Source organism: Schistocerca americana, chromosome 2 (genome assembly GCF_021461395.2).
Source record: "Schistocerca americana isolate TAMUIC-IGC-003095 chromosome 2, iqSchAmer2.1, whole genome shotgun sequence".
NCBI lineage: Eukaryota > Metazoa > Arthropoda > Insecta > Orthoptera > Acrididae > Schistocerca > Schistocerca americana.
The window spans coordinates 655,278,415-655,299,536 of record NC_060120.1 but is presented as its reverse complement, the minus strand read 5'-3'; the positions used below and the strand labels follow the sequence as shown (position 1 = coordinate 655,299,536).

Below are 21,122 nucleotides of genomic sequence, written 5' to 3'. Positions count from 1 at the left end.
CTTGCATAAGGCAGAATTCCCCTCCAGTGAGTTGCTCTGTAATTTAGAAGGTTCAGAATAGGACTTACAGTTTGTGATGTTTTAACTACTTTTAGTCTTCTGTGCGTCACATATTTGTAATCACAGTCAACTATAGTCATTAACTCAGTTTCTTTTCTCCTTTGTGCCAGTATTAAGGTGTCTTTCTACTTTTAACTTATGATAATATATACACATCCATCTTTACAGAAACAAAACTTTGTAGATCCTTGGGAACAGATGCAAAACTTGATGAAACCAAATTATTTTAAAAGTTATAACTAGTAAAAGAAAATCCGAATATTTCAAGGTTTGTCAGAAATACACTCCTTAGGTAAACACAAATCTGTGATGAAAAGGAATTTCATAATCTGCCATACGAAGGAAGTAAGTAAGAAGTGTTTCGCATTTCCTAAAAAAAAAAAAAGTTCGGATTCAATCACTGTGTTATGCTTCTTGATGTGCTAGAGGAGAATGATATGGAATAAACCATTAACAAATAATTGATTCAGCACATAAAAGGAAATAATTAGAAATATGTGTGGGATTCACACTCAGACATCTTATGTTAATCTCTGTAAACAGGGGAATATTAATTTCAGCTTCATCATACATTTATTCACAAATGAACAATCAGTTTGATTTTTATAGCAGTGGTAATACAATACTAAAATAAATTAACTGTGCTGTTCTCTAGTGAAACTAACTGTTGCAGTGACGGAGTGTAATTCATAGCTGGTATGCGCTTTGGTAGTTTATACTGGTAGTTTGTGGCTGAGCACCTGAAGGATAATTTGGAAAATATTTCGAGTAGATTTCCCCACCATGTTATGGTTCTGGGTGGAGATTTTAATCTGCCGGATATAGACTGGGAGACTCAAACGTTCATAATGGGTGGCAGGGACAAAAAATCCAGTGAAATTTTTTAAAGTGCTTTATCTGAAAACTACCTTGAGCAGTTAAACAGAGAACCGACTCGTGGCAATAACATATTAGACCTTCTGGTGACAAACAGACCCGAACTATTTGAAACAGTTAATGCAAAACAGAGAATCAGCAGTCGTAAAGCGGTTACTGCATCGATGATTTCAGCCGTAAATAGAAATATTAAAAAAGGTAGGAAGATTTTTCTATTTAGCAAAAGTGACAAAAAGCAGATTTCAGAGTACCTGACAGCTCAACACTAAAGTTTTGTCTCAAGTACAGATAGTGTTGAGGATCAGTGGACAAAGTTCAAAACCATCGTACAATATGTGTTAGATGAGTATGTGCCAAGCAAGATCGTAAGAGATGGAAAAGAGCCACCGTGGTACAACAACCGAGTTAGAAAAATGCTGCGGAAGCAAAGGGAACATCACAGCAAACATAAACATAGCCAAAGCCTTGCAGACAAACAAAAATTACGCGAAGCGAAATGTAGTGTGAGGAGGGCTATGCGAGAGGCGTTCAATGAATTCGAAAGTAAAGTTCTATGTACTGACTTAGCAGAAAATCCTAAGAAATTTTAGTCTTATGTGAAAGCAGTAGGTGGATCAAAACAAAATGTCCAGACACTCTGTGACCAAAATGGTACTGAAACAGAGGATGACAGACTAAAGGCCGAAATACTAAATGTCTTTTTCCAAAGCTGTTTCACAGAGGAAGACTGCACTGTAGTTCCCTCTCTAGATTGTCACACAGAAGACAAAATGGTAGATATTGAAATAGACGACAGAGGAATAGAGAAACAATTAAAATCGCTCAAAAGAGGAAAGGCCGCTGGGCCTGATGGGATACCAGTTCAATTTTACACAGAGTACGTGAAGGAACTTGCCCCCCTTCTTGCAGCAGTGTACCGAAGGTCTCTAGAAGATTGTAGTATTGGAAAAGGGCACAGGTCATCCCCGTTTTCAAGAAGGGACGCCGAACAGATGTGCAAAACTATAGACATATATTTCTAACGTCAATCAGTTGTAGAATTTTGGAACACGTATTATGTTCGAGTATAATGACTTTTCTGGAGACTAGAAATCTACTCCATAGGAACCAGCACGGGTTCGAAAAAGACGGTCGTGTGAAACCCAGCTCACGCTATTCGTCCACAAGACTCAGAGGGCCATAGACATGGGTTCCCAGGTAGATGCCGTGTTTCTTGACTTCCGCAAGGCGTTCGATACAGTTCCCCACAGTCGTTTAATGAACAAAGTAAGAGCATATGGACTATCAGACCAATTGTGTGACTGGATTGAAGAGTTCCTAGATAACAGAACGCAGCATGTCATTCTCAGTGGAGAGAAGTCTTTCGAAGTAAGAGTGATTTCAAGTGTGCCGCAGGGGAGTGTCATAGGACCATTGCTATTCACAATATACATAAATGACCTTGTGGATGACATCGGAAGTTCATTGAGGCTTTTTGCAGATGATGCTGTGGTGTATCGAGAGGTTGTAACAATGGGAAATTGTACTGAAATGCACAAGGATCTGCAGCGAATTGACGCATGGTGCAGGGAATGGCAATTGAATCTCAATGTAGACAAGTGTAATGTGCTGCGAATACATAGAAAGATAGATCCCTTATCATTTACCTACAAAATAGCAGGTCAACAACTGGAAGCAGTTAATTCCATAAATTATCTGGGAGTGCGCATTAGGAGTGATTTAAAATGGAATGATCGTATAAAGTTGATCGTTGGTAAAGCAGATGCCAGACTGAGATTCATTGGAAGAATCCTAAGGAAATGCAATCCGAAAACAAAGGAAGTAGGTTACAGTACACTTGTTCACCCACTGCTTGAATACTGCTCAGCAGTGTGGGATCCGTACCAGATAGGGTTGATAGAAGAGATAGAGAAGATCCAATGGAGAGCAGTGCACTTCGTTACAGGATCATTTAGTAATCACGAGAGTGTTACGGAGATGATAGATAAACTTCAGTGGAGGACTCTGCAGGAGAGACGCTCAGTAGGTCGGTACGGGCTTTTGTTAAAGTTTCGAGAACATACCTTCACCGAAGAGTCAAGCAGTATATTGCTGCCTCCTACGTATATCTCGCGAAGAGACTATGAGGATAAAATCAAAGAGATTAGACCCCACACAGAAGCATACCGACAATCCTTCTTTCCACGAACAATACGAGACTGAAATAGAAGGGAGAACCGATAGAGGTATTCAGGGTACCCTCTGCCACACACCGTCAGGTGGCTTGCGGAGTATGGATGTAGATGTAGAAAAGTGCGGAGGTGGCCAGGAATCAATGCATGTCTCAGAAGTGCACTCCCATGGAGAGCAGGGAGTTGTATCTTGTTCTGAGATAATGTAGGGATGTTGGACACCTCTCATCACCATCAGAGGTAATTTGGCGGCTGTGCATTATTGCGACAGGTTTCTCCAACTTATTGTCCAACTCTACCACCAGTATTCTATCAATAGGTTTATCCTTGAAGATAATAATGGACAAGCATATTACACTCACTTAGTGGACAATTTCCTCCAGGAGGCAGTAATCAACCAAATGGATTGGTCTCAATTATTTGTAGATATGACATGGACCTAACTGAGCATGCTTGAGGGAAGTTGAAATGTGCATGGGATAGAGCAACACAGCAACACAAGTTACAGTATTTAGATTTTTATTTCGTAAGGTTTATTCTTTCATTTAATGTTCACCTTGACTACAAGCTTGTATGTGTTTGCGGATATTTATGTGGTGCAAAACTTTTTTGTTCACTTTTTTTTTTAGAAATGTTTTCAAACAAAATATTCGGTTGACATGTTCAACATTGTAATAGTTTTTGTGAATATGGTCAGTGGAACATGGCAATAAGTTACTAATGAGTATGATGTCATTTAAATATCATTATGTTGTTTGAAGTTTTAATAATGGATACTCTTAAATGTTATAAGATTATTTTCAGTAAAAAAAGTGAATACTGAATGCCCTGGTTTCGAAATTGGAGATTCACTTGATGGCAAAAGGAAAACTTTTTCCTAAATACCAGAGTGTGGTTGTTCCCTTTCCATACTGCTTGTGATCTGTTTCATGCCTGATGATAGATTTTTCATTTTTTATGTTTTTAATCTTTTCTTGTTGCAATTTGGAACTTATCTTTTACCATTAGTTGGAGGCACCTGTGGAGTAATTATCTATTAGTACTATAGATGCATTGACAGCTTATGCGAAACCTAACTGATTTCAGGCTGTGAAGCAACGCATGGACCCTAAAGGAAATAATGTTCCTTTCCACCTTAAAATAGGAATAGCAGCAGTTGGTGGTACAATTGGTGGTTTCATTGGAACACCAGCAGATGTAATAAATGTTCGTATGCAGAATGATATGAAACTTCCTCAAAACCAAAGGAGAAAGTTAGTATGTTTATATAATGCACACAAATTTGATTATTTCCTTGACAATATGTAACTATAAGACAATGTTTTGTATAGCACCATCAATATGTTACTGTGTTTCCATGACTTTTTTAGCTGTTATCCCTAACTAAAGTAATAAATGAAAAGCACTAATTCACTTTTGTTCTACAGCATTACTTTTATTGTGTTTACCAGTTTTTGGCTTACAGGGCTATCTTCAGACATTTACTGTGTATTGTCACCAAAGAGGTTACAATGTTTGTAAGTGACATTGGAAAAGAAGTTACACATTTAGATTGAAGAAGAAACATACAGTAAATAACATCTTTGAGAGTGTGGTGTCACCGCCAGACACCACACTTGCTAGGTGGTAGCTTTTAAATCAGCCGCAGTCCGTTAGTATATGTCGGACCCGCGTGTCACCACTATCAGTGATTGCAGACTGAGCGCCGCCACACGGCAGGTCTAGAGAGACTTCCTAGCACTCGCCCAGTTGTACAGCCGACTTTGCTAGCGATGGTTCACTGACAAAATACGCTCTCATTTGCCGAGACGATAGTTAGCATAGCCTTCAGCTACGTCATTTGCTACGACCTAGCAAGGCGCCATTACCAGTTACTATTGATGCTGTAAAACATGTACCGCCAAGAGCGATGTTCACCAATTATGGATTAAAGTTAAGTATTCCAGCAGCTATGTATGTTTTTTGTTAGTCTCATTTCCTTGACCTGTTCCAGACCTCATGCCAGTCTGCGTGTCTTTCGGCTTCCTCTCATAGTGGGTTGGCTCTCTTGCCAATCCACAACAGAGAGTGTGGTGGTAATGCAGTGCAAAAAGTAAAAATTTGGACAGTAAATAAATATAAAGGGAGTAAACAGGAAAAAAGCTTTAACACAAAACTGGAAAAGTATTCGAATCTTGTCAGGTGCATTTTGGTAACATTTGAGTGCTGCTATATTTTTAATTCACCTGACAATGGTGCAAAATGAGACACTCAAAGATAACCTGATTGGCAGTAGTCATTAAAGAAAGAATCCTGAAAGTATTACGTCGCTCCAGTCTCAAATACTGGTTAATCAAATTGGATTTCATTAGCATTTTCATTTGATTTAAGTTCTGGTTGTGGTCAAAACAATAAACACAATTAATTAAATCATCATTTGTAAGCCTAAATATTCACTTTGCTTACCAAGTCCATCTTCAGCACCAGATTTATTTAGTACATTGATTTATCTCCTAACCAATTCCATGGCACATGTTGTTGTTTGTTGTTGTTGTGGTCTTCAGTCCTGAGACTGGTTTGATGCAGCTCTCCATGCTACTCTATCCTGTGCTAGCTCCTTCATCTCCCAGTACCTACTGCAACCTACATCCTTCTGAATCTGCTTAGTTTATTCCTCTCTTGGTCTCCCTCTACGATTTTTACCCTCCACACTGCCCTCCAATGCTAAATTTGTGATCCCTTGATGCCTCAGAACATGTCCTACCAACCGATCCCTTCTTCTAGTCAAGTTGTGCCACAAACTTCTCTTCTCCCCAATCCTGTTCAATACCTCCTCATTAGTTACGTGATCTACCCACCTAATCTTCAACATTCTTCTGTAGCACCACATTTCTAAAGCTTCTATTCTCTTCTTGTCCAAACTATTTATCGTCCATGTTTCACTTCCATATATGGCTACACTCCATACAAATACTTTCAGAAACGACTTCCTGACACTTAAATCTATACTCGATGTTAACAAATTTCTCTTCTTCAGAAACACTTTCCTTGCCATTGCCAGTCTACATTTTATATCCTCTCTACTTCGACCATCATCAGTTATTTTGCTCCCCAAATAGCAAAACTCCTTTATTACTTTATGTGTCTCATTTTCTAATCTAATTCCGTCAGCATCACCCGACTTAATTCGACTACATTCCATTATCCTTGTTGTGCTTTTGTTGATGTTCATCTTATATCCTCCTTTCAAGACATTGTCCATTCCGTTCAACTGCTCTTCCAAGTCCTTTGCTGTCTCTGACAGAATTACAATGGCACATAGCATAATAAAATATGAATCTTAGCATTTATAGAAAACTTCCTCTCCAAACAGCTGATATTTGCAAAAAAAAGTAGAGGGGAAAGGTTAGAAAACTGACGCTGAAAGCACAATTTTCTTTTGGAGAGGAAAAATTTTCTTGGAGAAAGAAAATAAATTGAAGCAACAATAACTTTGCAAAAACTAATAGGTTTTTTAGGAGCCTATAGAGTACTGTACATGGATATGGTCATTTAGTTTTTTGGTTAATGCCAAGTTTTGTAGAAAACTGAAGAAGTGAGATAGTTTTATCACTGAGGGAGCAGTGCTGAGAAAAATACTACTCTCATTAAAATTACTTTAAAATAGAAAAGTTGAGAAATTGATAACAAATATTATATTTAAGGAGAGAAATGGTAGGATGAAGTTAGTGATACCAAGTAATGTGTGGCAATGATCTTTACTTCAGTTACAAATTCTGGGCTGACAGGCTGTGGTCAGTACATAAAATTATTCACTGGTATTTTGTCTGAGAGTATGGAAAACATCTTTGGAAATAAAATAGCAGCGGCAGTGTAGTAACACATATAAGGCAACACAAACACACAATTGACAGTTTTTATTGATACGGAACATGATACTATAGTAAATTTGCAAATCAAAAACCCAAAGAGCTACCCCAAGAGAAAAGTACAGTCACAAGCAGAGTAACTCACATTCGCAAAGCACAGTTATGTAGGCAGTATCAAAGCTAGTGAGGGGCAGCTGAATGATAGGAGAGAGCTGGCTTAAATGCTGGCAGATGGTATGTTGGCTAATCACTATAGGTGTACTGCTTCCAGAACTGGTGAGGATTGAATTGGAGTATTATAGGCATCAAATGGCAGGTTGGAGGGCTCAGGAACTAATGATGGCCACCAGTGTAATGGCGCTGGGCCTTAATGAAGCAACTTGAGGATATCTGCACAGAGCAACATTCATATAACCAATCTTGGCACACTGAGCTCAGTTGTGAGCAAAATAATGCCATCTTTGAAAATCAGGCAGTGCCCTAAGGAAAAATATTTATACACAGGGACATTCTGACCACCAATGTAATATGTAGCTGGGGATATACGGCCTAATTGCTTCAGTGCCTACAGCATTGCAGATGTGGGTGCTGGTTACAGGGAAGGAGTCTATCATCAATTGGGCTTCATCATCCAAAAGAGTACATAATATTTCTTCAGTGTCAAGTGATAGATGTGAGCCCATAGGTAAACATGGTAATGCATCAGTGTTTGCATGTTGTGACAGAGTGAAAATGAATTTCATAGTTATATTGACTCAACCTGTGCCGTCTTATCCAGTAGCTGAGGAGGTGGTCCAAACAATGAAATAAGTGGTTTATGGTCTGCTACAAGACGGAACCTAACTCCATACAGGATTACATGGAATTACAGCTGGGGCCTCTTTCTTGATCTGTGAATAATTTGGCTAGGATGGATTCAGTGTTTTAGATATGAAAGCTATTGGGCATTCTCACCTGTCAGTGTCACAGTGTGACATATTGGAAGGCATCGGTGGTAAGTAGAAGTTGCTTGCTGAGTTGGAAAGTAACCAAGTATGGGGCAGAAGTTTTTTTTTTGTTTTTGTTTGAAGCATGTATAATGCCTTTTTTCACTTATCTGACCAAAGGAAGGGGGTCCCTTTGTGACTTAGTGCACTTAGAGGATATGAAATTTGTCCACTTGTGCAATGAGTTTACTGTTGTAAGTTACTTTTCCCTAAAGGTCTGTAATTCTTTTATGTTGGTTGGTCACAGAAGTGCTTTGATCGCAGCAATATGTTTGTTGGTTAGCAGTTTTGTTTTGAGATTGTATGGCTGAGACATTCAATAGATGGGTGAAAATAATTGGCTTTTGTAAGTTACATTTGAGACCAGCTTCTTGCAGGACTTGGTAAAGAATTTGTAGAGTTTGTAAGTGTTACCGTTTCATAGCACCGCTGGACAAGTCTGTCGTCTAAGTTAAGCAACAAGGAACTGGCTGCATTAGTTGCCCCAAGTGTGCTGGCTATACCAAAAGCTAATTGCTTATATCTGAATAGTCTGAAAGGTGTGTTAAATATCCACAAGTTGCTGGGATGTTTAGTCCAGCTTCTGCTGGAGGTATGTGCCGGAAGTACTGGCCGACCGGGAGTATAGCCAGTAATTTCTCAAGCCATGGAATAGGATGTGTATCTATGATGGTTTGAGCATTTACAGTAGCCTAAAAATACTCCCACAGAGGTGCAATTTTTGTTAATGTTATTCGTGGTTGTCATGAAAGGTATTGCCCTCTGACTCAATTACTTCTGAAGTCATTAATATGTTAGTTCCAGTTTTACTTGCTCTCACACAGTGATCGGTATGGGTCTAGCAAGAAAACATTGAGGACATTCCAATGGCTTTATGGTAATATCTATTTCAAAGTTACTCTCAGGAATTCACTACAAATCTGTTCTAATTTTGGGAAGGAGCCTATTCTAAAACACAATTTAATGAATCACTAATGACAGAATCAAATGAAGAGAAGACGTCCAGACTGAAAAGATTTTGTGCTACTGTGCTATTTGCCACTATAAGAGTTACATGATGATTGACAATTTTATATGAGGCTTTATGTTGTAAATTCACTTGTGATGCGTCGTTTAGTGCTGGTCAATCTTGAGTCACTTAATTGTTGGTAAGTGGGAACATTGATCAGAGGGGCGACGGCCCTGTGTCCTCTTGAAATTTTATCGACTGATTCCCAGTACATGTAGTAATAAACAAATTGTTTGACCCTGCTAATTTGGAATTAGCAACTGTCTGGATGGCGTTAATATTCATTGTTAATGACATTTTACTGTGTGTATGTTGTGTGCTAGTACAACAACTTTTAACATAACCTTCTCATTGAAATTTATTGCAGTCATCCTATCTGTGAGAATGGTTTATCCTGGTATGCTGAGAAAAGCATGCTGGGCAAGAAGGAAGTGACTGTTAGCTTTGATTGAGATATTTTGTTGTAATTAAGTGTCTTTTTCTCGGACAATGCTGGGCACTTAACTGTTCATATGTTTGTAACTGATCAGAGTGTCGGCTCCCCCATGTCCAATTGAAATTTTATGAGTTGATTCCCAATATGTAAAGAAATAAATGAATTGTTTGTCCCTGCTAATTTGGAGCTCTCTAGATGACATTAATATTCGTCGCTATTTCATTTCACTGGTTTGTAAATTGTGTGCTAGTACAACAACCATTTGTAATGTGACTTTCTCGTTGACAGTTATTGCAGGCAGCCCATCTGTGAGGGCAATTTATCCTGATATTCTGTGAAAAACATAGTTGCCAAGAAGAAAGAGGTTGTTAGCTTGTTCTAGCGCCTGCTGTGAGTGAGGTCCAGAGGAAAAAGTTCACAGTTTACTGCAAATAAACACTGTTTCCTGGTTGTTAGGCTTGAATGTAACTGAATGAGGAAGCTTGTTGATGTCCATACTCCATTTGCACTACTGCACTGTTGGCCCAACTTTCCAGTTGCCTGCCTGCTGCCTAGGCAATTTCAAAGGAATGTGCAATCTGTAAGATCTCCTCCAAAGATGGATCAACAAACTGGAAGGCTTACTGATGAACTTTTCTGTCATGGGCTGACAGAATAATGGCATCCCTAACTATTGAACTGATGTAGTACTCCTTATGCAAGGTCTACACAAACTGAACTTGCAACTTAGCCATGGCAGTTATGCTACCCAGGCAAGGTATGACTGATTAGGCTACTTGTGATAGTGGTAAAACTCTACCCACGCAAAAGTGATGAGTGTATTGACGGTATTATTTGAGTGTTGAAGCACAGTTCGTACATATCAAAACACAGTCCACGTGTTGTGAGCAACCAAACATGTCACCACCTCCGTAATAACTCACGTAAGGAAACAGAAACACACAACAGGTGGTTTTTATTGACACTGAACGTGATGTTACAGTAAGTGTGTAAATCACAAGTCCATAGAGCTGTACAGTGAGAGAAGCACTGTAACAAGAGAGTAACACACATTCTCTGAATACAGGTATGTGGGCCGTATCAAATCTGGCGAGTGGCGATTGGACGATAGGAGAACCAATAGATGATACATTGGCTGGTCACTGTGGCAATGGCGGAGGCAATGCCAGTGGTGTGCCTGATGAGATCCTGCCATCAGATGGTAGATGCTGCACTCGTGTGTGTCAGTCCCATACCGGGCATGCAACTGCGGCACTATGTAGCATTGTAGCTGCTATTGGTACATTGTGATAACATTCGGAAGTTGTGGTAAAGCAGTTGCATTACTGCAGGCAGTGGCCATTTTACCTCTGAAGATGTCTCCTGCAGTCAGAGATGAAACATCAGAAAATAGTTTCATATATTGACCACAGTATGTCAACCTGGAAATTTTAACTAAGGGAAAAGTGTCAATAATGCATTTGAAGAAAATTCAGTAGTGTTATCACAAAAAAGAAAGGCTGGGCACAACAGTAATGTAATCCACTAAAATAGAACATTTATAACTGTATCCAAACTCTCTGGGAAGCAGGTAGCAATATTATTGCAATAACTTTGGACTGTGTTATAGTTTTACATAAAGTGAACAGTGTGTGAATTTCTGCGTAATGAAGGAGGCACAATACCTAAACATATAAACAAGAAACACTATTTTCTGACTTAGCATCTGAAAATTAGAAGATTCATATTTTTTTATTGCAGTAAGACCACAAGAGTTCTCTTAGTTCTTCACTTTTCATAAGCATCAACATAAGTTTATCTTCTTTCTTTTTTTTATGTGGGGTACCACACAACTTAGAGTGCAATCAATCTCACACAATCAACTATGATAAGTCATTTGCTGAATAATTCAGATCTGTTGTTAGCTAGTTAGTTATTTTCGTGTCTTGTGGATCATGTTCACAATAGTTCTCTGTTAAGTGCTTCAGAAGGATTTATATTATTTGTCAGCAAGATTAATGCAGGTGGAAAATATTTGTTTGGGTGCACAATGTTCTCTTTTTGTGCTAGTCATATTAAATTGTGAACAATCATTGAATTTATGAACACTAATTTTGTTTCTGTCATAATAAATTAGTAATGATTGTATCATAAAACTGCAGTTATGACAGTAGGCCTATTGATGATTGTTACTTTCTTTTATTTAGTGGTTACTAAATTCTGAAGAATGTGTGGTTTTGTATGTGAAGTTGTTTCTTTTCCTGCTGATGAATTATACATTCATTCATCATCTTTTTATGTGGTTGTAATCTAATCTAAAATTCTTAATATTGTACCTTATTTTCAGAATGCAATTTCATTGTGCTCTGTTTGCAAATATAGTTATCGACATGTATTTGACGGGCTGGCACGCATATACAAAGAAGAAGGCATGCATGGACTTTTCTCAGGAGCGACTATGGCTACTGGTCGATCGATATTGATGACTGTGGGTCAACTAACTTTCTATGACCAGTGCAAAGGCATGCTAATGTATTATTTAGATCTCAAAGACAACATTAGCACCCACTTCCTAGCAAGCATTGTGGCGGTGAGTGCGTAATACCTGAGATGACATTTTTGTCTCTGTATATTAGTTAAACCATCTTTTTGTTTCTGTACAACATGGAAAGCATAGATTGCTACTCACCACCCAGATGACATGTTGAGCCAAAGCCAGACACAATGAAAAGAATACCAGAAATATGTCCTTCAGACAAAATCCTCCGTCAGAAGTAGAAGTCTCACACATTTCTTGTAGTGGCCAGTTTTGCAGCTGTTGTATATAAATTGCAGATATTTCAAAGAAAATGCCTTTTTTGCATGCTGCACATCGAAATTTTTATTTTTATTTATGCACCCAGACGCGTTTCGCCTTTTCACCCACTGAAGATGCCTTCTAAAAAAGGCGAAATGCATCTGGATGCATAAATAAAAATAAAAATGTCGATGTGCAGCATCCAAAAAAGGCATTTTCTTTGAAAAAATTGCAATTTAGAAGTATCACACATTCACAGAACAACAAATCACCTGGACATGCTACTGCCTACAGTCACCAGAGCCTGAATGCGGAGTAGTTGCAGTGTTAATGTGTGAGAGTTCTGCTTCTGATAAGGGACTTTGTCTAAAAGCTTATATATTTCTAGTATTCTTTTCACTGTGCCTGTCTGCGACTTAGCAGTTCATCCTTTCCATATTGTAGTTATTCTATCCTGGACTTTCTATTGTTTATTTTTGTTAATGTAATGTTTTATATAAACATTTTGTTGTGGTGTCCGTATGAAACCATACCATAAAATGATAAATCTGTTAAGTGTAATAGCAAGATTTAAAACTTATAACAACATTGTAAAATGTTGTTTTATTTGACAGTGTGTGGTATTGGTTTCCAGCATCTTATGAAAAGTAAATACTTGTAAATTTATGTATTACTGCTGTATAGTTGTACATTGATAGTTATAGATAATAGCCTGCATGTTTGGGCAATACTATTATGATTGGTGTGCTGCTTTAGGAAGTGTTCCATTCTTTTGCTTTTTAAGTAACTTGCTGGACATATTTTGAAGTATTAGAAATGGCTTTTATTCTTATACATAATCATTAATAAATAAAAATAATAACAGTTGAGAGAACTTTGAGTTTCATGTGGAATGAGGTAACTCTTTCATCACCACGCTAAAATTGCATTAGAAAGGCCTGTTGCAGAGATCTGTATCTGCTTATCGTGGTTTGAGTTTCCTGCAGATTCCAGAAGTCACAACACATGAATGTTGGAGATGATTCCTTGTGAGAGGCCTCTTGCTAATAAGCATGCTTATCAAATCATGCCTCATGACTTATGTCAGCTTGACTAGAAAACTTTTCTGATCCACTCACATATGTAAATTACTTCCAAAATAATAATAAGTAAAAAGCCATTCTTCCTCTTACACTAGTTGACTGCTGTTTTAGTCAGATACTTGAGACTAAATGTTTATGTTACTTTACATAGAATTCTATTAGCTGTCTACATACTGGTAAATTCAAAACATATTTAGTATGAACATAAATGTTAAGTAGAATTTACATTCCAGAGTGCGAATATTCTGATAAATTATAGCAGGAATGCTTGAGATAACCTCTTTGAATTTCATTTGGAATAAATGGAGCTTTGCATTTTCCTGCCCAACACCTATTGCACCAGTACATAAAATTCCAGTCTGAACCCTAGACAGGGATGCTTTTAAAGCATAAAATGGGTCATCTTTTCAAATAGTTGTCCTGACAACTAAAAACAAATCAGAGCAAAAATGTACGCTATTGATATTATCATTTTTACCTTAATCTTTAGTTTGCTCTTAAGGGCTACTAATTTTCTCTCTCTTTGGTATATTTATATAGTAATAGGAAGTTATTTAAGTAATTTTGGGAATAAAAGTAACCATTGACCAGACAGTTTATAGTTGAAAGGCACATAAACAAGACAGAACTTTTGTATGCCTTGGGTAAACACTTTTTCAGAGTTATGGAGTGCACATACATATACCTGGGCACATGACGACGTAACTGTGTACACGTACACAGAGTTCATCAGGTACATTACTCAGAGTTGTGATCCTCTGTGACAAATACGGTGGTGACCAGAGTGCATTAGTGATGTGTGTTTAATGTAGTTACCAGGCTTGGTAGGGTATATAAGGCGCATGAACTGCATCAGATGTTTAGTGACCACTGTGAAGAACTTGGAAATTCCATGTACTCATGTGAGATGGCATTATCAGAATCTGGCATAGTTTGAAAGGTCATAATTGTCAGTCTCCATTTGGCCTGCATGTTGAATCATGCAGTAACAGCTTTTTGGGGAATTCAGATGCAACAGTTGCCCAATGTTGGACTGCATGGGAATGTGACGGCAGGCATATTCATTGTCAAGGTTCCCGTCGATTATGCCTGACAACCACAAGGGAAGATAGCTGTATTGTGCATCAAGCACATCATGACCTCTTTTCTTCTGCACCTGCCATCCAAGAACAAGTAATGGACTTCATGCTACAAACAGTGTCATCCTACGCAATTGGTCAGAGACAAGCAACAGCCAGACTAGAGAATTACTGTCCCATGTCTCGGCTGCCATTAAAACCACAACACTAACGGCTGCATTTGGAATGGTGCCATGACTGGGGAGCATGGACTGCTAATTAATGATGACACATTGTACTCAGCAATGAACTGAGATTATGTTGTATCCCTCCCTCAAAGCGGTTGCTGAATGCAGATATTTGGGACTGAACTGCTCCTTTTAAGCCCATCCAGAGATAACCATTGTATGCTACTTGGAATGAAGTATACTATGGGTGTGTTTCTATGTTGTGGCACCACTCACAGTGAGAGCAGAGTGATGGAAGTGCTGCCCATAGTGTATGATTTGACTCATGGTTGATATCCTTAGAGACCTGTAAGAAATCATATTCCTTGTTGGTGTAGGAGGGTGAGACAATTACAACACATACTTTTTCATTAACAGATGACACAGGTGTCTTTGTGGTTCATTCGACCATTCAGATTCATTCATTCATTAACATATCATTTCCCAAAAAACCCATAATGAGGAAGAACCTTTAGGGATGGAGATCGAATTAAGTTATTCATTAATAGACAGAAGCAGCCTCTGCAGACAGGTTCTGTAAAGTGTACCAAAACCAAATTGTGAATAATACTAATCTATTCACACTGCTAATTATGGGAATTACTTCTAGATTACTTTATTCATACATATGTATATTAGGAAATGTCCTATCAACTGAAAGGCCTAGTAATATTATCATAGACAAATTGGAGTTGTGTACTCTTGCCTTGTCATATATGAAATGACTGTAGGTCTTTTCATTAGTTGTTATGCCTCTAGAAAAATATTGTGCAAATTATTCATAAATCTGTCATAAATTTGGTGGAAAAAGATTGGTCAAATAATTTGTGTTGCATAAAGTATACTGAATATTCCTGTTTTAATGTCATGCAGAGGCTCTGGATGTAACTTATGATTTCCAGAACTTCAAAATCAGTTGTTCTGTTTGCTCATGTTCCCTGATAAGTGCAGCTATGCTTCATTACTACAGAAACAAAGATCACAGCTTGGGTGTGATGAGTTTTGTTGTGTCACTGACTGACACACACACACACACACACACACACACACACACACACACACACACACAATTACTACAAGAAAACTTAGGCTAATACATGAAATGAAATGGAAATGATGTGACAAATAGAATAGTGGATCACTCCAGCTTGTAGCTTATATGTTGGGGAAGGGTTGGATGGTGAGGATTGTAAATAAATACTCTGTTCTTCATTTATCTCCAGAATATAATATCTTTGATGGTAGAAGTGCTAATAATGCCGTAAGAAAAGACACACAGTGTCTTATCAATTCATGACATATAACAAGGTGTCAAAACCCTGGAACTAGTGATGTGTTGGAGGGGAAGTGCAGGAGCAAGACAAAAAGTGTTTTCTGCACTTCCCATGTCCTTGAATTGAAATAAGAGCAGAAACATAATATATAAGTGCAGTGTGCAGTTACATAACATTGGCACATCATTAAAATAGTACTTTTTAGTGTTCTGGCAAATGTATATTGAATAAGCTCTGCAAGTGTTGTGCAATTCATTCATGGGCTGAATGCACTCTACTGTTGCTATTTTGGAATATTAATAGTAAAAGTAGTGACAGTTTAAGGTTATAAAATATTGAACTGCAAGCAATGCCATCTATTATTTGTTCATATTACTACATTATTTGGCTGTTCCCACATAATGGTAATCTGAGACAATTCCATCTATGACAGCTCTTAGTACTATATTCTTTGATACTCTGCATGCAGTGGCACTTAAAGGCACTGTGACAGAAACAGGTACAGATATATGCCTGTGAAATTTGAAAAGGAAATGAAAGACTGAAAGAACACTAGTAACATGCTTCATTACAGCAGCTGATGAAAGAGAGATAAGCAAAGATACAGACCATGAGTGCTTTTGGATGAATCTGGGAGAGACCATAGATTGTTCAAGTATGTTTGACAGTGCAATCCAGAGTCTGCTTTCTGACACGGACTATGGCGCCAATGTCATGAAGTGTGAAGAATATATCGACACCTCAGGAAGGCACTTCTGAAGACAACTAGAAAGACTGTAGATAGTTTACCTTCATTGGTTGCACACCTGACATTTGCATTAGCTTCTCAGGTGCTATGGCAGCTCAATTACCTGTGACATTTACCATCAAACTTTCAGCCATCAGATTAGAGCTATTTTCTGCAGAAAGAGAGAAGTGATCTAGGTTTTTGGAGAAGTTTCAGTCTTCTATAGACTAAAAACCTTCAATTTCTAGTACTGGCAGACACATCTTCCTCTGAGGATACTTGGATGACAACTAAGGAGCTGTTGAAGGCATTCTATTTAGTGCTGATTGATATGAGGAAATTAAATGAAACATGGTTTCTTGTTATGGAGACAAAACCTTGTAATTCAGGCGATATGGTATATGCAAATATAGGATGTAGATGAAAACTGTGACGTGTGGAAGTTTGGGTTGGTCCGGGGAGTGTGCTCGAGTGGCTGAGGCGGTCAAGGCAACAACTTGTGTCAAGCGGAAGATCCAGGTTTGAGTCCCAGCCTGTGAACAAATTTTCGTTGTCACCAATGCATAATGCAGCCAAAACTCAGCAATATTTACAAATGTGAACATTTTTCTCATAGTTAGAACTTTGTTTGTGGAGATAGAAGCCACCATCAACTTGCTACCAATCACAGGTTGATTCAGTATTACTAACGCCAAGCCATTTCTTAACTGACGAATGCCTGTCCACATTTCCTGCTCGTCCTGTACCCATTATATTGGAGGATCTTTGTTAAGAGGTGAGGGAAAGAAAAATGCTGCAAAATTACGTCATAAGGAGATGGAAGAAAGAATGTCTTCAGGAACTCAAGACACCATCGTGAAGCCCAGAATCCTCACAAGAAACCTTTCATATTCTGAGTGGGAAATATTGTTCTCTTACAGGAAGATACACAGCTGAGGCACATGTGAAGAGTGTACACATTAGTGAAAGATGATTGGAGAGAGATGGAATAGTGCGAACCTTAGTTCTGAAGACACCTGTACTGTGCAATAGGACGTCCCACTTGAGATTGACAAGGATTGGGATGATGTTCAGGATCGTAGCTAAACACACTGTTCATTTTATGTCTTTGAGAGTAGAAGTAATAATAAAGCTGCAAGAAGAAATATGTGGTGGTTTTGTTTGTTAATCCATTATATAACAGGATTAATACTACATAATATTTTATAAAGAGGAATTATAAATTATTTTCATCAGTTTCAACAACACAAAATATTAATTACAGTGCTTTACATTACTTTGATGTTTCTGTTTGTGCCATATTTTTGTAGCAAATGCAACTTAATGTTATACAATCTTCAAGTAATTGCCTTTAGTTTGCAGTGTGAAGGGACTAGTGCTAGTGGAAACTGGTTGTTAGTATACTTTACAGAAGTATCTTCCAGTAGCTGCTTCTGCCTGTTACTGTATAACTTGATTTGTTTTCCACAGTCAGTGAATGGATGGTAAAATTTGGAAAATTATCTACCTCTCATTAATAATATTTTGGCATTTCTTCTCAGCATCCAAATGGCAATCAGGTTCTCTGCATCAAGTATCTGCAGTGTCACATACATGGCAGCTCCACTTCACCAGAGAACATGTTGCTTTCTGATTGGTCACAAGACTACTGTGGACTTGACAGACTGGTGGATCATGTTTCTAAAGTGATCCATCTGTTTCCAGATACTGTTTGTATATTGAACAGAGCCCAGCTGCCTGCACAGCATCCAATTTAACTAGTCAAGAGGTCAGTTTAGAATCTTCTTATACCCTTTTTTCCCCTTACATAACTGCTTGTCTTCCTATCTCTCCACACTTTCTGACAGAGAACCAATGCATAATAATAGAACATTGATGGAGAATTGTCCCAAACCAATGTTAGATGTATGTGTTTTGCCAGATATTCAGAAGACACAGTTATTTCAATAGGAGGAGGACCTCAACAGCTGAACTTCTTGTAATGTTGGTAAGAAAATAAAATACTACATTATGTGCCCAAAAATTTGTGAAAGAGGAAATGTCTGGGAGCTGTGGGATTAGATTTTTGGAACCTCTTTGTTGAAGGTTTCTTACGACAGTTGATAGAGTACAATATGTTTGTTCTATTAGGACATTCTGATGTTTAAAATATTTATTAAGTTGAAGATGCTGCCTCTCACTTCAACACAAATGAATGTAGCCCTTGTATCTTTTGACAGTGCCAATGAATTAAATTTCAGTATGAATGCAGTGGTTTTTCCAGATCATCGTTTACTCTCCACATGGCACTTCCTTCTTTCTATTTGTCTTTTGGTCTGGACTATCTATATTGTAAAAATTCCTGCAGGAATAACTTCCCTTTATGAAATTAAATTTGTGAAGATCATGTTTTAGCTTTTGTATTTTGACAATAGATAGGTGTTTCTATTGTGTGTGCCATATTTATCAACGACCTTACTGATTTTGCGACACCGTGCAAGCATTTTGTGTATAAAGTGGTGATTGCTTTTTTAAGAGCTTTCACATCTCTCTTCATTTTTAGAGAATTTTTAAAATACAGTGTCGTGTTGTTGTCTTCTGCTGCTGCTGTTTGAACTGCTACTTTTTGTTGAGTACACTTAAGATTATTTTTCCTGAGAAGGTTTTTGTTCCATGATATGTATTCCTACCATTTGGACCGTAATTAGTTTGCAATATCTGCAAAAGCAGATTCTTGCATAGGTGGGGTGCTACTCCAGGTACCATATCTAAACAATATAAGCCATTAATTCCAAATTGGCAGAAGGCCACTTGTAGCACTATACAAGTTATTGGTGTCAGTGTAGTCATCCTAAGCTGGGTGTATCATTGACCTTCAGAACAGCACAAAATTCTTGACTTAGAGATATGTTGTAAAGGCAGTGATGTAGATAACAGCACAGGTCCTTGAACTAGAGCCATCCATACTTGCCATGTAATTGTGATTTTGTCCATGTACAGTTGAAGAAAAGGCAGCAAGATACTGTTTACATACCATATCAGTAGGTTAAGATAATCCGGAAACTGCTAGTAATATAAGTATTGTTGATATTGAACAATGCATGACAATAGATTACAAAATCTTATTCTCCACTCTCATTAAGTACTGTAAGAAAAGAGTGACTGTGAGCAATACTGCATGTAGTCTGATCACCTGTACATTTCATTTCAGGTAGGGATTCTTAATTATCAGTTGCTTAAATGTCTTTATGAAGAAGAAATACTAATAAAAGCTCCCAAGGTAAAGGACACTGGGAAGTACATAACAGCCAATGATCCTTAATATCACTGATATTTAGGAGAACTGATGGAGAAACACAGAATGTAAAAGGAGAAACATGCTAACTCATAAAGTGAAGTCTGGCACCCAGATTAAAAGTGTGAATGCATTGTTCACACTGTTGTCAAAACATTAAGAAAAATAAACTATGTTTCTAGCTTCTAGCTTTCTTTTGGCTCTCTTATTTTGAAGTTGTACTATCTGGAACACAATGACTTCCTTTAATATTTTTTCACACTTAAACCATTCATTCTATTTCACTGATATGAAACACACACACACACACACACACACACACACACACACACACACACACACACAGGGGGAGAGAGAGAGAGAGAGAGAGAGAGAGAGAGAGAGAGAGAGAGAATGTCAGTTAATGTCAGTATAATAAACTAAATTGTATCAGACATATCAAGAAAAGGACAGAGCTACACATGTGAGCTTTTGGCCAAAAGGCCATATTCTAAAGTAACACACACACACACACACACACACACACACACACACACACACATTGATGCAGGCACAACTCCACAACTCACACACACATGACCACTGTCTTTGGCTGCTGAGGCAGTGGTCATGTGTGTGTGAGAGTTGTGCTTTTACTAATGTGCGTGTGTTCTCCTCTTTAGAAGAAGGCTGGAAGCTTAGATGTATAACAGTCTTTTTGTTGTGCCCATCTGCGACTCAGTGTCTTCTCTATGTGGTGATTAGCAATCTATGCTTCTCAGAGATATACAAAAATAATTGATTTTTTTCAGAAGTAAGGTTGCTGGACTTGTGCTGTTCTGGAAGTCATGACTTTAGTTGTTTCAACCGAATGTCAGTTCATTTCCTTGAAGCAGAGTTATTTCATGTGTGAAATACAGGGGTTTCAGGGAAGGGACTTCTGAAATAATTAATAATCATCATCATCAACAAATTCTCAGCTGCAACTGGTTGACTGTAGTTTTCTTTATCAAGCACAGTGTCACAATATTCAAGACACTTTGTGTGTATTTATGAGGAGTTGGTTTCAAAGCTCCTTCCAGCCAGTGGATCGAGATTTTCTGTTTTTCCATAAATTGTTGTCGGCAAATGCTGCTGAGGTCCTCAAATAGGTCAGCACTGGCTTTCCTCCTCCATCTGAGTAAGTGCTCCCACACCTTCACGTCAATGAGGCATTAAACTCGAATCTTCCTCCTTTCCCCCTGTAATCCACAAACAATTTTTTACACTTTTGGCTTGAGTGTGTTGTGCAGTTTGTTTTTGTGGTTTCCTTTAAATGTGGTATAACATTTTGTTGCTG

At 38.0% G+C, this 21,122-nt stretch overlaps 1 protein-coding gene across 4 annotated transcripts in view; it reads left to right on the top strand.

Annotated features, from left to right (window-relative positions):
* The window catches only part of LOC124595566 (mitochondrial dicarboxylate carrier-like), a 97,291-nt gene that overhangs the window by 49,818 nt on the left and 26,351 nt on the right, over positions 1-21,122 (top strand). For 3 of the 4 annotated variants that reach the window (XM_047134352.1, XM_047134351.1, XM_047134353.1), the window contains exons 4-5: positions 4,194-4,360; positions 11,748-11,955. In XM_047134352.1, the coding sequence (XP_046990308.1) occupies positions 4,194-4,360; positions 11,748-11,955 (375 nt within the window). Of the gene's footprint in view, positions 1-4,193; positions 4,361-11,747; positions 11,956-18,071; positions 18,299-21,122 lie in introns of all 4 variants that reach the window. The other variant, XR_006978224.1, reaches the window with a different exon arrangement.